The sequence below is a fragment of the Cebidichthys violaceus genome, unplaced genomic scaffold (assembly GCF_023349555.1).
Source record: "Cebidichthys violaceus isolate CVI_PGR_0920_01 unplaced genomic scaffold, fCebVio1.0.p SCAF_467, whole genome shotgun sequence".
Classification (NCBI taxonomy): domain Eukaryota; kingdom Metazoa; phylum Chordata; class Actinopteri; order Perciformes; family Stichaeidae; genus Cebidichthys; species Cebidichthys violaceus.
The window spans coordinates 1-14,038 of NW_027176669.1; the positions used below are offsets into that span (position 1 = coordinate 1).

The 14,038-nt window shown below is 42.0% G+C and overlaps 1 protein-coding gene across 1 annotated transcript; it reads left to right on the plus strand.

Annotated features, from left to right (window-relative positions):
* The first annotated feature begins 20 nt into the window (after positions 1-20).
* Positions 21-7,989, plus strand: LOC137886892 (CD81 antigen-like). The gene is made up of 4 exons (XM_068729562.1): positions 21-164; positions 1,219-1,317; positions 4,427-4,510; positions 5,680-7,989. The coding sequence occupies exons 1-4, from the start codon at positions 54-56 to the stop codon at positions 5,740-5,742; spliced, it is 357 nt and encodes a 118-aa protein (XP_068585663.1). The 5' UTR covers positions 21-53; the 3' UTR covers positions 5,743-7,989.
* Positions 7,990-14,038: the final 6,049 nt, after the last annotated feature.

Consider the following 14,038-nt stretch of genomic DNA (forward strand, 5'->3'; position numbering starts at 1 on the left):
TGTCTCTGAGCCCAGAGGAACCTCTCTGTTTCCTGTTTCAGGTGTCGAAGGAGATGATCAGCTTCTATGACTCTGTGTACGATAAGGCCATCACAGACACCATGACCGCCGACTCCACCAACAGAAAGGCCGCCGCCACCGTGCTCAAGGTCTTCCACGATACGGTATGAACATCTCAAACGTATCATTTTGTGTTCAAGATGGAGATGAAAACTCACGTGGCTTATCGGCACAAAAGATGTGTTCGAAAATAGCTCATCATAAGTCGAGGAAGAATCCCAAGATGCACTGCGGGAGAAAGAAAGTCACAGATCGCATATTTGCGGCTTAAAACAATTCACTCAGATTTTTGGCAACCAGGCCATCTTGTTTTGTTAACTTTAACAACAAAGCATTTTGAATCGGCTCGGGACAGATCGGACTGGATGCCAAAAGGCACGGACCGAGGCACGTGGGTAATGTAGTGTTTTGAGACGTCTGCCGTTCCACATGACTGGGGCTGGGTGTTGCTTAAAAAAGTACAATACCTGTACCCTTAAAGAGATATTGATACCAATAGAGTACTTTATGTTCATACTACTTCGTTTCGATACCCGTCCCGTGAATGGAACCATTCAGTTGCGTTGCCGCCGCCGCATTTATTTCCATCAGACGTCACAGGCGTGCAGTAAAGCCGTGCTGTCCAACATTCCGGTGGAATGCTGGCACGCTGAACCGCTAAGCTCTACGTCAAATACGCCGTGCTCCACCTCGCCACACCACAACCTGCATGGGCCAATCGCACGTCGCTTTGAATCAAAGAGCGCTTGCGGTGATTGGCAGTGAGCCAAACCATACAAATAAGTCTTTTTTTCTTTTTTCTAGATCTGGGTACAAAGAGATTGGAATAGAAGGTATCGTTTGACCGGAGAAGTTTGGATACTGCTTGGTGCTGGGTTATTTCTGTTGACACCAAAAAATGAATAAAAAGTATGAAATACTGACACCCAGCCCTACTTCTCATAAACATCGCTGAACTAACAGAAACCGATAGCATCGTTACAGAGACTTAATTATATCCTCACAAGAAACATTTGAAAGAGGAACTGAGAATAGGGAGAACTTCCGCAAACCAGTTCCCCCCCACCTGAGGGGCGAAGAGAAAAATAGTGATAGTAATAATAGAAGTTATTAAAAGACATCACTGGGATCATCGCTGTGTTGGTTTGTGTGTTTCAGCTGAACTGCTGCGGTAAAGGCCACGCCACCTCCTGGCTGACGCAGATCTCGGACACGCTCGGCATCACCGACCTCTGCCCCAACTCTGGGCTGTCATCTGTAAGTGTGATCGACCACGCTCCGGCCGTCACGACGCATTCTGAGTCCGATCGAAGAGTAAAAGTTAACCCGAATCATCATTCCTTCATTATTCATGCCATCAAGATGTAATGGATGAGTTGACGGGAGAAGAATGAAATGTAACACGTCTATGTCTATAATGCATTTTAAACGTTACTATAAATGCTCTATGATCGTCTTATAGCTCTGTATAGTTATAAGCACTCATACATATTCATAATGCTTTAATCATAAGCACATTATAAAGCATCTTATAATGACGTATATCACGTATGAAAAGACTTCATGATTGCTGGTCACTGACCTTTTCCTTTAGCAAGGATCATAGTGTATTATTATTCCCATATGTAATGCATTATAATCACTGTTATAATACATTACAATCACTGTTATAATGCATTACAATCACTGTTATAATACATTACAATCACTGTTATAATGCATTACAATCACTGTTATAATACATTACAATCACTGTTATAATACATTACAATCACTGTTATAATGCATTACAATCACTGTTATAATGCATTACAATCACTGTTAGAATGCATTACTATCACTGTTAGAATACATTATAATCACTGTTAGAATACATTATAATCACTGTTATAATGCATTATAATCACTGTTATAATACATTATAATCACTGTTATAATACATTATAATCACTGTTAGAATGCATTATAATCACTGTTATAATACATTATAATCACTGTTATAATGCATTATAATCACTGTTATAATACATTATAATCACTGTTATAATACATTATAATCACTGTTAGAATGCATTATAATCACTGTTATAATGCATTATAATCACTGTTAGAATGCATTATAATCACTGTTAGAATACATTATAATCACTGTTAGAATGCATTATAATCACTGTTATAATACATTATAATCACTGTTAGAATGCATTATAATCACTGTTATAATACATTATAATCACTGTTAGAATACATTATAATCACTGTTAGAATGCATTATAATCACTGTTATAATGCATTATAATCACTGTTATAATACATTATAATCACTGTTATAATGCATTATAATCACTGTTATAATACATTATAATCACTGTTAGAATGCATTATAATCACTGTTATAATACATTATAATCACTGTTATAATGCATTATAATCACTGTTATAATGCATTATAATCACTGTTATAATACATTATAATCACTGTTATAATACATTATAATCACTGTTATAATGCATTATAATCACTGTTATAATGCATTATAATCACTGTTATAATACATTATAATCACTGTTATAATGCATTATAATCACTGTTATAATACATTATAATCACTGTTAGAATGCATTATAATCACTGTTATAATACATTATAATCACTGTTAGAATGCATTATAATCACTGTTATAATACATTATAATCACTGTTATAATACATTATAATCACTGTTATAATACATTATAATCACTGTTAGAATGCATTATAATCACTGTTATAATGCATTATAATCACTGTTATAATACATTATAATCACTGTTATAATACATTATAATCACTGTTATAATACATTATAATCACTGTTAGAATGCATTATAATCACTGTTATAATGCATTATAATCACTGTTATAATACATTATAATCACTGTTATAATACATTATAATCACTGTTAGAATGCATTATAATCACTGTTATAATACATTATAATCACTGTTAGAATGCATTATAATCACGTCATAATGCATCACTGCAGTGATTAAAGTTCATTATGAAGAAGATTATAATGTATTACAACTATGAGAGTAACAATACACAAGGATCCTTGCAAAAAAAAAGTGACAATAAGTCACTCTAAAATGCTTTATTATTTGTTGTGATTATTGTTATGAAACATGAATATTCATGAGTACTTATTTATACAGTTATACAGTGCTATAAAGCACATTGTAACGCATTGCAAGTATGTTTATAATGCATTGTGGAGAGTGTGACTGAACGAACATCTGTACTGTTCCACTTAACGGGTCGGAGACAAAGAGTGAAGTTCTCCCATGAACCGGTTTGTTGAATCACACACACACACACACACACACACACACACACACACACACACACACACACACACACACACACACACACACACACACACACACACTACTCAACTGGCTCTGTCAATACAGAACTCCCAAATGAAAAGGTTTCTGGCTCCAGCTTCACACTCAAATATGAGAGCGGTTTCAATCCTGTCATCTAGAAAGTGAAGGGACGTCCAACCATGTCTTCGGTGTTTTCCGTTCCACAGCTCCGTGGGGTCGGGGGGGGGGGGGGGGCCCTGTAGAAGGTTGAGAAACACTGACGTGACGTGGTCGTCTTTTGATGGCTAAACCACCAACCGGGAGTATAGAGTTCTGACAGAAATCTGCGGTGTGGAGAATCACCGAGGGCTGCTTAAGTGCAAAGTCTTCATGGAAAGATATGGGGGGGGGGGGGGGGGGGGGGGATCTGTATTCACTACTTGTGTTGCACGGGGGCCTTAAACTTGATTTCTTGGCAGCACATTGACATTACTGAAATTAACCGGGGTCCCATCCAAGACTCCCGGGTCTGCCAGGGTTGTCTTGTGTTCCGTTATATGGAACTGGTGCTTTTCCAGCACGTGTAGCCAATATCTTTTCAAAATAAAAGCACTGGCCTTTACCCTTAAAGTAATCGTCTGACAGAAAACATGGACTGAAAAACATGTATTTTTGGACTGTATAATAGACTAAATGCAAGGGACATGGTATATATATATATATATAAACTCCCTCTACAGATGCCTGAGCTCTGATATACTTCTGATGCTGCATCCATTGATTTCACACACTTTGCAGCATTAGTTTGAAGTGGAATGGCGCCAATGACTTCGTCATCCCAGCCAACAAATTCGAGGGCTGTCTGGTCACTGGTACAACTATGAAATAGTACTTGAATACTAATAGGCTGAAGTAAAATGTAGTACTTGTTTGTTTCCCCCGTGAGCTCAGAATCAGACACGAGGCGATCAGTAAATGATTATAAATGACGGTGTTTTCTCGGCTCTCCTTTTGCAGAATTGCCACAAGAGCATCAATGAGTTGTTCACAGATAAGATCTACCTGATTGGTATCGCCGCCCTGGTGGTCGCAGTTATTATGGTGAGACGTCCAAACCTCTCAATGACACTTTTTTTGTTTGAATGAAGTAGGCTTGTGTGACTGCTCGTGTTTGGACTTTGAACATGTTTGGATGTAAGGTAAGTTTCTCTGTTTCTCTTCGTCTGTCTATTGGACATTTTAAACTAATTGGTCTGAGACTTATTCAAACTCTATACTGCTGTCAACAAATCGCACAAGATCAAACCCAACAATGCGTTAGTCCATCCCATCGTACTCTGACTTCGCTACACTGCTAAAGAGCTTCATGCTAGTTGGTCCCTACTAAAAGCGTAAAACATATAGTGCTCCATGTTTTTAAAAAAGGCTCAGTAATTTCTTAAACAGCTGGGCACTGTAGTCTTTAAAACACGTCGCTCAAACGGGAATAAATTGTGCGTTTGGTAGGGACTATTTTCGGCGGCGGATTAACGCACATTTGGCGCTTCAGTGAGTGTTTCCAGAGTCAGACTAAACTACAGCGTGAACAGTGTGTTCATGGCAGTGAAGGAACAAGTCAGCTTTTAATTATTTGTTCATACAATTGAGCTCCGTGTTCATTTTGGCAGCCATTTTTAGATTTAGTCTTAACCCTGCTAACTAGTTTTAGTCACATTCTAGTCGATGAGTCATTACATGTGAGTCATCTTTTAGTCATTACTTTTAGTCAGAATGTTTTCTCTTTTAATTTGTTCCTCAACTATCTATTAATTTAGTCTTAGTCCCGTGTCAAATGTCCTTTTTCAGTCAGACTACATTGATCATTTTAGTCTAGCCAAAACCAATATTTCACATACGATTATATCTCATCGTCATCTTAATGAAGAACGCGGCTTTACTGCGAGTCCTCCTGACATTAGTGACGCGCTGATCAGTCCAGACGCACGAAACCGGCCCGTTACGATCCGGCCACCCGCACCGCCCAACATGCGTTCATCAACCACCCGAACCCGACCCGACAACTGCAGGCATTATACAATAGGTCGGGACTGAGGACAGAGACGAGAAGGACATTAGAGTGGTGTCACTCTTCTTATCACATTCATGGAAAGTAAATGAATTGATGTGTTTTTCCTAATATGTGAATGTTTTTGCTTTCCCTGTGACTGTTTTTTGTTATTGAGGACAAAGATTTCTAATCGGCACTTCTGTCCCGTGTTTCGTCGTCCTAGATCTTCGAGATGATCTTCAGCATGGTGTTGTGCTGCGGGATCCGCAACAGCCCGGTGTACTAAAGCGACGGGCCGCCGAAGGAGGGACGACCGCGCAGTCTCCCGTCTCGCTCTCTTTCATTTTCTTTTATAAAAGCAGGAAACGTCACATATATTGCTTGCTGGATTTAGTCGGCTCTTTGAGGAGACAGCGTAGACCATCCTCCATTGAGCGTTTTAATTACACTGTCTTTTTTTTTTTTTTTTTTTTTTTTGTTAGTCACAGATGCTGTCATGCATATTTGACCAGTGCTTTCCTAACCCCGACATGTAGATATTATATCACACATGAATGATGTCCTCCGGTGCTGGTGCTCTAATCCTTTAGTGACGCATTAGTGGTTTTACTGCTTCCTCCGCCTATGAACATGCTCTTATATTCTTGGATTTAATGGATGTTTTTTCACTGTTTTATGTATAAACTGTATATATATATATATATTAACAGTGCTTTATGACTGCCGAAGCATGCAAATTGCATTGCAGTAGATCCTTCTCCTGTATCCTTCCTGCTCTCTCTGCTCGTCCGTCTTGCTCTAGACTAAACCAGATGATGGCGGGCCTGTGACCGGCACCGGTGGAGCGCTGGTGTCGGCCTCGCCGCGCCACGCGAGAGACGAACACGCATGCAGCCCCCCCGTCCTACAAGACCATTGTCCTGGTCCACACCCACGCTGTGTGCGATGTCTGCAGGAACTGACTAAAGAAGGAATCTCAGTTATTTCTTGGAAGCTGGAACCAAAGTGAAAGTGACCCGATGTCTGTCGTTTTGGCCCCGAGGAGTTATTTGTTGACCATTTGTTGTTCATTGTGTGTCCAAAATTGTCTCGAGTGCTCAGTTGTATGAAATACGTTTTTTATACAACTGTGCACTTCTTTGTGGAGGCGACTTGCTTAACACTATAATCTCCTAAATCAGAGGACTCGGATTGAACTATGGCCCGTGACATCTCCGCTTAAAGCAGGTTGGCTCACATCTCGTCGCGCTCCTTGACGCATCCATGTATCGGTCGCGTGTTTTTCCAACAATCTCGTTGCCCGTCGACACATCAGCCACCTGTCCCAGGTAGCTCAGCTCTGTAGGAACTTAGTTAACTACGTGCTCGTGGAGGAAGCGCGCGGTGGAACTCCAGCTCGTAGCCAGCGCTACCGCAGAAAGAGATCTGAAAATCAGGGTTTGCCTCGTCTGGTTGAGTCTAGTCCCGACTAGTCCCGTCTCATCTGACCTGGTCGTGTCGCTGTACTACCCCCCTCCGGCTCCACAGCCTATACTAACCCTCCTCGTTGTCGCCGCTCGTGGTGGTGACTTGTTCCCGGTGCAGGGCGAGAGAAACGGCGGAGACTCCTGGAAGTCACAACACCCGGAGAAGAAGTAGTTCCAGCATGTAGCTCCCCTTAAAACCTATCCGCGGTATCTCGTGATTAACACCTAACCAAGTCGCACTAAACCCCCGTATCATTCACTGCATGTGGGCTGCTGTGTTGGATTGCATTTCATTTCACAAGTGGTCACTTGATTCTGTTTTTGTGACTGTCGCAGGCTGATTGGTGATACCGACCACGAGTCATTCCCACCTGCCTGCTGAAGTTCAGCCAATCAGATCGCTCCCGCCCGGTCACCCGAACGTGCCGTTTATTATGTTTTTTTTTACTCCCTATTTTTGTCCTGAGGTCTGTTCCTACGCAACGCATAGCTGCACCGCACCGCACATCAAATCACATCGTCTCGTGTAACCTCACGTATCATCACAGCTTTTTGTCGGTCGACTAAAAAAAAAAAACTAAAAAAAAAAACTTGTTAACATCTCATACTTAAACCGAGAAACGGTCAAATAAATAGTGTCTTGTAATATTTACAGCTCTGAAGTACTAACACAAATCATGAAGGCTGTTTGTTTTCTTCTTCTTGTATTGTGATATCAGTGTTTGGTACGTCGTCAAAAGAGTCAAGAAGGAAAGGGTGATATTTTGTGGCAGTGGCGACCGAGAAGAAGTCGAACCTTTCAACGCATCAGCTAGCTTCTCCCCCAGAAATCATACAAAAATAAAAAATAAAGAACGATGACAACAATGATTCCCCAATGACGAGGGCACTAACCTCTCCGACAGTGCTGTCCGTGTTGCCGACCCTTTTTTAGAATTTTGGGAACTGACTCTCGGGACCCACTGCCACTTTGATCTCAGCCCCGCTCTACTCCTGTAGACTTCGGTTTGCCCAAATATAAAGGGATTAAATGTATTTTACAAATAAAACAGTCAGGTGGTCTTGTCTTTTGTTTTAAGGATTTCTTATTGGGAAAAGTAGGAACTGCGACTTAAACTACAAGGATGATAAGAAAGGAGCCAGCGATGTCTTTTTACCGGCCGGTTGACCAACGAGGCCTCTTCTTCATCAGCTACAAGAAGAATATTTCTAAAAGGTGTTCTTGATTTATTATGAGGGATTTAACTCAATTAAAACATTGACTCTCAAAAAATGCTCAGTCGGGGCAAAGCTCGCAGTCATCATAGACCATAAACCCTATTAGCTCCATGTCTGCGTTACATGTGACCCATGGGTTAAAATCACTGACATCAATGCTCTGCATAACATCCGCTTATATCACAAATATAATGCTAAATTATATTTATATATACTATGACAATTACTATTATATTATGGGACTATTTCGGCCTCCTGATTTTGCACCAAACATGGCGTCAAAACTTCTACCAAACACAAAAAAAAAACAATCACCAAGATGCACACAGATTCTCACAGAATTAAGAAGAAGCCGACCTCTGCAGTTCATACAAACTATATATCCCCAGGTAATACTAGCACCCTGTGTATAGGGCTAGTAATGTACACTTGTTTTTACTATGTCAGACAATGTCATCCACACAAAGTAGACAAGGAGTACAAAACACTGCCTGCTTCATCTATCTGTGACTTTTACCTGTACGCTTCTTATCGCTTCATTCTGACAGGACAAGAAACTGCAACGGGAGCATAGTGATGACAAAAGATTTGAAAGAGCACAAAACAAAGTAGAAGCACTACTCGGTCTGTAAATCAACCTTTACGAGTGCACAGACGCAGATTACAGTCGAATTACGTTTGTGTACCGGGACAGAACTGTGAGCGAAATGTGATGTTTTGATTCCTGCAAGAGGAGTCGTGTATTTGAGCGGTCGGTCGGAGTGCCCTGAGCACAGACCTCCACTGAGAGCTGTGTCACCTGCTCACTTTGACCAGAAAGTGGGGGCAGTGGCGTTTGTTCACCACCAGATGGAGACAGAGAGCTGTAGTTGGTATGTTGCGATATCTTACAGAACTTCATGGTACAGTGCAGAACCACTACTGTGGTTCTACCAATACTGTGCGTGTGTGTGTGTGTGTGTGTGTGTGTGTGTGTGTGTGTGTGTGTGTGTGTGTGTGTGTGTATGTATATATATATATATATATATATATATATATATATATATATATATATATATATATATATATATATATATATATATATACTGATATTTGTCACCTGGTGCACAAGAGGGCGTGTGGACAGAGACAGTTAGGAAGAAGATTTTCTGAAACTATTGATGCTTTACCCACATCGGTTCATCATTTAATGTTATTAGATAACAAATTCTATTAATATCATAATTAAACTGATTTTGTGCAAAATAGATGATGATTGAGATAAAACACAAAACATTCTTTTTACCTTTTTAAAAGGTAAAAAAATGTACCCTAAAGCTTACCAATAACACGTTATATCTCCTTTATTGATCTTTGGACTGATCCAGGTTAACTGTTTCAACTGTTTCCGTTCTTTATGCTAAGCTAACTGTCACCTGGCTGTCGTAATATTTAGCCAAGAGACATGTAGGCGCTATTCATCTTCTCATGTAACTCTGGGCAAGAAAGAAAATGTCCCAAAATGTAGAATGATTTCTGTAACGACACCTGACGTCACGAAACACCAGCTGTATGTGATCTTTTCATAATGCAGAGTTAAGTGAAGTAACAGGACTCCATACAACGATCGGATGAATCAGAGGGCGTCTTCAGAACCACGGACAATGGGATCCAGGTGAGCTTCTACAGCACATCTGGCGCTAGTTATGCCTTTGAAGCTACACCCCCTGGAAACCGTTCCTTTGTTGACTCCAACAGTGCAGATACAAGTCAAAATCAGAACAAGGACTTCTGATGCTGCTATCGCATCACATGTTATACACAAACAGAAGCTGATGTGTCAGACAATGTGCAGTGTAAAGTCGTATTTACAGGCATGTGGCATGTGATGAGTGTTTGATGGAGGTCAGAACCTGCACAATGTTCATCTTAAGGTCTTAAGTGCCCCAAATTCACTTTGTTATTATTGGGTTCTATCATCCAGATACATCCTGGTACTCTAAGCACAAGGGTGACACTTACTGGACCAACGATGTCCTTACACACACTCTCCAGACATGGCTCCTACATACTGGCCCCTAATTGTAATGACCAGCCAACAATACAATTCTAGGAATTACAATTTAAGGAGCCATAATCAAAAATAATACAACGATGAAAACATTTCAGTTCCATTGACACAGGACACTTGAGAAGACCTGCTACCCTGAAGTCTCATAGAGCAGGCAGAGTTTAAATGGTAAATATTAAATGGACCTTTACTCATAAGGACTATCGAAGCGCTCACACACCGATGCCACAGCCTTCGGAAGCCACTTGTGATGAAGTGTCTTGCCCAAGGACACATTTTTCTTCTTTTAGATCGTTTCTTCCTGGACCTGGCCTCAGGAACCTGTTCAGCCAGGCGACAATCTCCTTGCTTTTTCAACTTTACTTTCTTCTTCGGCGCCTTGTTCTCCAGCTCTTTCCGTCTCTGCTGCACCTTCTCCCTCTGCTTCCTCCACTCCTTCCGTTTGAGCTCAGCCTCCTCCTCAAATTTCAGTTCTGCCAGTTTCTTCTCCTTTTCTCCTTCAACCATATAGCGCTCTCGTTTGAAAGCGCGGTTGTTCTGCTTACTCAGCGTTTCTTCCAACCGAAATCCCGGAGGCAACTTCTGAAGGGAACTCGGCTTCCAAGCAAAAGACCACGAATGAGCAATCCCAGCGCTGTTCTTATAGCTTATGGACCAGCCCCATGGCTGCCAATGAACAACCAAGGTTCAAACAACTTGGGAGCGTTCCAGTCAACGGGTCAATGTAAGCCGTGATGCCGGGAGTTCGTACCTTTGACAGGTATGGCCATCTTACCAAATCTCCTTCAGTCACAATGTTGTCGGCACTTACAGGCATTTTCCTCTGGGTGAGGACTTACAGGAGCTTATAGAAAAGGTTGGTCTCAAACCCAAGCACCTCCAACACAAATATGCCAGCCCAACACTTTCCTGTCCCATGGTTTGTAGCAGAAACTCGGTTCTAACCAGCTTAGTAGCTGTGCATTCCTTGGCAGCCCTGACTAACCACGCTATGCGTGAGTAGTGGTAGAGGGAACCGCTCCGAGCCGAGTCGTCCTGCTTAGTGTCTGTCCATTTACCTGGCTAATACTGCCACTTTGTGGGAATGCAGTACAGCTACAGTTGGGATGATCACGTTACTGATAAATACCACCTGCTGTGGATGGGTTTGGCCAGAAGACCTAAGACGGCTCAGCACATTTAGCGTGCCGAGCTCAAAACCAAAGATTTTGGATAACTCACAAATCTCGAACTACATCCCTGCTCTGATGCTAGTGAGGAGGGTAATGGCACGGTTTGTTACCCGAGGCTGCAGAAAGACAAGGAGAAGATGTGTCTAGCCTTCACTCTAGGAAAGGCACGAGTTGAAGACAGAGACAACCCCAAGGATGGAACTACCAGCCGCTGTGCTTGCAGTGCAGGGTGACGGGATTCTGAGAGCAGAACTGCAACTAGAGGGTGAAAAACTCAACCGTCTGGACTGACAACACAGCTGTGTTCAAGTTAATCAGGAACGAAACAAACCCAGAAAATTAGTTTACAGATAACAACAATCCCTCGTCGTCATTGTGGAGGTTACTTTATGGCTTTTTACCGGTTATATCTTCAGTCTATGGTCAGGTTTCTAGGTTACACGCGTTTTCTTTTTGATTCCTCGCGGTACATTTTGTTTGTTCGCCCTCTGGCGTTTCGGAGATGAATGCAGCGCATAGAGCGTAAACGCCTCCGCTCGCGTGCCTTCTGCCGGAGGCTCGCAGCGCGAATATTAAACAAAGCTATATACGGGTACCGAACACTGTGCGCAAACATGAATGGCCATTCATACAAATGTGTAGTTCTTCACATACCTCGTGTTGAGTGGGAAGGTCTCCTCTGTCGCCATTGAAGAGAAGCTCCCGGTGTCCTGGCGGATGTCCGACAACCACCGTCAAACCGCATCGATCTTCGTACCCATAGCTGAACGTTTCAATGACGGGCTCCGGTGATTACACTCCCCGGCGTTAAATGTCCGGTTTCCAGCTGAGACGGTAGCTGGCTTCTATGGCCGCACCACGACGAAGTCGGTGACATCAAAGTAACGTTGTAAGACTTTTATAGACCGGCTAATGAATTAGCACGCTCTTCGTAGCACAGCATGTTAGCTTCTGGCGAGATAAATCCAACTTCTGCTTTTTCGCCGTCTACGGAATTTGTATTGCCCACCGTTTATGTTCTTTAACGTGTTACATTCAAGAATCCTGAATGATTGGCCATACATCTCCGTGCAGTCAAACTTTCACCGTTACAACAACACATGCTAGCGTCATCTAGCGTCGCGTGTCGGTCAAAACAAACTATTGGCGCTCCACCTCCCTATATTGACCATGACGCAAAGCTCGAGGGCGACGCCTACTGGACATATTGTGTCCTACATGCACTTAACTCCAGAGATGGCTCCTAAAGGCCCCTTTTGGAAACAGAAATGCACAACGGCTGCTTTATCACCTCCACATTATATAATATGTCAGTTAAAGGACCCTCCAACTCTTCTATGCTAAAATATAAAGCCTTGAAAAGAGACGTACATAAATGACGATGAGGACATTTGACCAGAAGCTTTTCATTCAAGTTAACACCCTGACAGACATCATACACTGGAGGAAAATGTTGTCGCCTTAGATCAGTGTCCATTGTTAGGGAAGAGAGTGTCCTCTCACTTGGAAAAAAATTGGCACATAGAGTTAAATCACTGGATTATAGTTCATAACTGTTCATAAATTCCACATCTGGAATAGATCGCCTACATTATTAAAGATTTTAAAAAAAACTACACATTGAAAACATTCAGGGTTCTTTAATACAACATATGGAGAGTGTCAATTAAGTAATGTGATGAACGTGAATGGTCCTCTACAGTGGATCCCTGCATCTGGCTGATGTTTGAAACTGTTCGCTCAGAAATACTCTTAACCTTCTTGGTTAGTAAACAACATAAGAGCACAGCCGTACGTTGAAGCTGCAATTCTGTGGGATCCTGACGATTAAAATACAGTCTGAATAGCCTGTGATTAACCCAGAAATGATCCAATTAGGGGGAGAATTCAGCTGGAATGAATTTACTTTTACATTTTTTTTCATAGCTTGTCCTCAGAATGCCACCTCAGTGCATCCACGCCCACACTGGGGGTCAGTGGTTAGGTTTGTGTGAAAACCCCGGGGGTCTCAGGTTTGTTTCCCAGGGGAGAGCCTCTCTTCCCCCTGACTCAATGCTGCTCCTCAGACCCAGACTTAGGTCCTCAGACCAAACCCCCAACAATTCTCATGTCAGCTGAGCAGATGAGGTTATTTCCACATTCCTGAGCCCTGAAACAACCCAATCCCGATCAACAAAGAAAGCTGCACTTATTATAGCAAAACTGTCCAAAAAAAGGACATTAAGAGTTGGCTCCAGAGGTGAATAACAACCTCACCTCACCAGTAGCATTTTGTGTTTACATGGAAACATGTTCCTCTGCTTCTCATGAGCATTGAGAGCAGTATTTTATTGTTATTGTTTCAGCTGAACTTCACTCCACCCTGTCCCTCCCGACGGCTCCAGTCATCATTTCGGTTGGGATAGGAATGATTATTTTCAAGATATTGCGCAACATTTACTAACATTTGATGACACATATATCACATTTTGTCACGGTGAGCGTGTGTTTTTTCTGCCTGAGATCACTGGGGATTCAAACAGGAGTGCCGAGGAGTTCACCCGGCACACGCTTGCTCACCTGCGGATTCACTCTTTCCAGTTTTAGACACTCCTCTCGCACTCCTTGTGACCCACACAATGGACCGTCTCCACACTGGAGTTGTAGGCTCTCATTGTCTGACTTAAATCATCATAA

What these genes read in the sequence shown, in the direction of transcription:
- LOC137886892 (XM_068729562.1), top strand. Translation starts at nt 54, where the DNA reads ATGATCAGCTTCTATGACTCTGTGTACGATAAGGCCATCACAGACACC. An exon ending in TCAAGGTCTTCCACGATACG is followed by an intron (nt 165 to 1,218) that starts GTATGAACATCT and finishes TGTGTGTTTCAG; the next exon opens with CTGAACTGCTGCGGTAAAGG. An exon ending in TGGTGGTCGCAGTTATTATG is followed by an intron (nt 4,511 to 5,679) that starts GTGAGACGTCCA and finishes TCGTCGTCCTAG; the next exon opens with ATCTTCGAGATGATCTTCAG.